General features: G+C 40.2%; 1 protein-coding gene across 1 annotated transcript; it reads right to left on the bottom strand.

The window, feature by feature from the left end:
- Positions 1-416: 416 nt before the first annotated feature.
- LOC108899293 (gamma-crystallin M3) lies at positions 417-1,045 on the bottom strand. The gene has a single exon (XM_018699678.2). The coding sequence runs from the start codon at positions 1,040-1,042 to the stop codon at positions 488-490; it is 555 nt and encodes a 184-aa protein (XP_018555194.1). The 5' UTR covers positions 1,043-1,045; the 3' UTR covers positions 417-487.
- Between the last annotated feature and the right edge of the window lie 1,481 nt (positions 1,046-2,526).

Genomic DNA, 2,526 nt, shown 5'->3' on the forward strand with positions numbered 1-2,526 from the left:
TAGGAATTGGTGATGGATCTATATTGGCTGAAAGATGTAAAAGAATACGTACGTAAATATCAATATATGGGATATCAATGATTGCCGTTACTTTTGTGGTACCGAAATTTATCATCTAGTCCTACATGACAAACTTATTGTCATTTGCCTCTGTTAGCCAGTTGAGGTTATTGGAATCTAGGTCACAAGGTTGACAAGGTACCTTTAGCAACAGTTGGAAGAGGAAAGAAAATTATCAGAAGAGAGGAAAAGAAATGAGAAAAGTTTCAACTCCAACATATTTTTATAACAAAGTAAACTTTATTAGTGTTTCTTTGTGAAGGCTGTCGTTACTCTCTTCATCAGCTATGTCTCAGTCAAAGACAGTGGTGTTCAATCTCTGTCATCCCGGTGCTGTAGTCAATATCCAGTATATATTGCTGCAGATGAGTTTCTTTGTAACTGGTTTTGTTTAGAAACTAACTGCTGCACCCTCATGAGTTGTCATCTAATAGCAGGAATCCATGATGCGCCTCATGCTCATGAACCTCATGCCACTCCAGCCCATGCTCATGAAGTTCCTGTACTCTCCAGGCCTCATATACATCATCCTTCCTCTAAAGTGGGGCTGCTCATACATCAACCAGTGGCCCTCCATAACATTGCAGGACATGAAGTTGGACATGCTGTAGCGGTCCATGATATTCTCGCAGTCCTCCATCAGCTCATGCATCTGGCCCTGGAAGTTCTCCCTCTCATAGATCCTCATCCTGTAGGACCCTCTGTACATGGGGACCATGCGACACGACCTGATGCAGTCGCTCATGCCCATCATGCTCATGTAGTCAGCATACTCGCCCTTCCTCATGAAGTACTGGTTTCCCATGAAGTTGGTGCGGTCATAGACCACGAAGCAGCCCCTCTCCACCCTGCAGGAATGGCAGCGGCTCAGGTAGGAGGACATGTCGGGGCAGTCGTTCATGCACTCATAGGAGCGGCCCTGAAAGTTCCTATCCTCGTAGAAGATGATCTTGCCCATCATGTTCATGCCGCTGGAGGTCATTTTTGCCAGGTGTTGTTAGTGGAGGCAGTAATGGTGCTGCTGGTGCTGCTCGTGGAGCGGAACTGCTTGTCTACCTGTTACAGACCTTCCTTTTTATACGTGACAAGCAGAGGGCCCCTTTGTAAAAACAGCCTGACCCAGCAACATACCATGGAAGCCCATAGAGCACAGGGGGTTGTTCACATTTACAGCTGTTCCCCCAAAAGTCCTTAGAGATGCGGTTTCACTTCAAATACTGTCAAACAAAACCTTTTTGAAAGGGTTAACAAAGAACACTGGCGCATTTGTAACACCTGCACAGTTCTTTCATCACTGTAAAGCACAAAACTATCCTTAGCTTTGGAATTTTGTTATGTCATCTCATTTTTTAGTTTGCCAGATCATCCATTAATATTATCAGCGAAGGTTCATTTAAAAAGATTTGCACAACATTACATTATTTATAACAGTTCAATATTTTAGTGTAGTCTCACTAAAATGATATTCAGCCTGGAGCCTTGACAGTCATGACTGTGACTGGTGCATGGCTATATGGCTTTCTATCAATCAAGTGGCAGTTTCCAATTTTTTATTAATTACATACTGACAGTACAATGTATAACCATACTTGTTTGAGGGTTAGTTTGAAATGCCACAGCGGTAATTAAAGGTAGAATTTCTGGGTGTTGTATCAAGTCTGATTTCTCTCAGTGTTTTAAGTCAGATTCTGCAATGTGACACAGATTTATAAAACATTTTTCCACAATATACCTGATGTTTGAATCTGGTGAAGGAACAGGTTTAGGTCACTGTGTCTGATAGCTACTCTCTACTCACTTGTTCAGCAGGTGGAGGGGCTGTGGGGGAGAAAGCACAAGCCTAATGTATCAACATCTTGTCTACAGTGGGAGTACACCAAGGGTTGAATAGAATAGAACAGAATCCTTTTGTTGTCACTGCACAAGATAAAACCAGTACAATGAAATTTAAAGTGCTATCCATAAAACATCCATCAATCAATCCAATAAAATGTCAAACAATCTGTTCCATAAAACATCAAGCACACATATGCAGCTGATAATAAATACAGGCCAGCAGCAGGGTTGAAGGCTTTCATTTAATTACAAAATGATTACTTTGTGGAAATATGTCACATGTTTTATTTTAAAACTGAACTGTTTATACTCATTCATTAAATTATCATTTCATTTTCTGATGAGTGTGCCATGATGAAATGTGGAACTAAGAACAGTGACAGTATATTCATATGAACTTTACTTTGCCTTACTTCCTCTTTTTACTTCTTCTGTACTTTCTCCTGTCAACTTTTAATATGTTGTATTAATAATGTATAGAACTATGGTTAACCATTACAATGAACATCAATGGGTTCAGGAGTAAACAAATTAAATAATAAAATACCACAGTGATACTGTACATTACTGCAGCTATGACATTATCTAACCACTATGTTTATTTAACCACAATATACCCCACTGATACCC

The sequence above is a fragment of the Lates calcarifer genome, linkage group LG7_1 (assembly GCF_001640805.2).
Source record: "Lates calcarifer isolate ASB-BC8 linkage group LG7_1, TLL_Latcal_v3, whole genome shotgun sequence".
In the NCBI taxonomy this organism is placed as follows: Eukaryota; Metazoa; Chordata; class Actinopteri; family Centropomidae; genus Lates; species Lates calcarifer.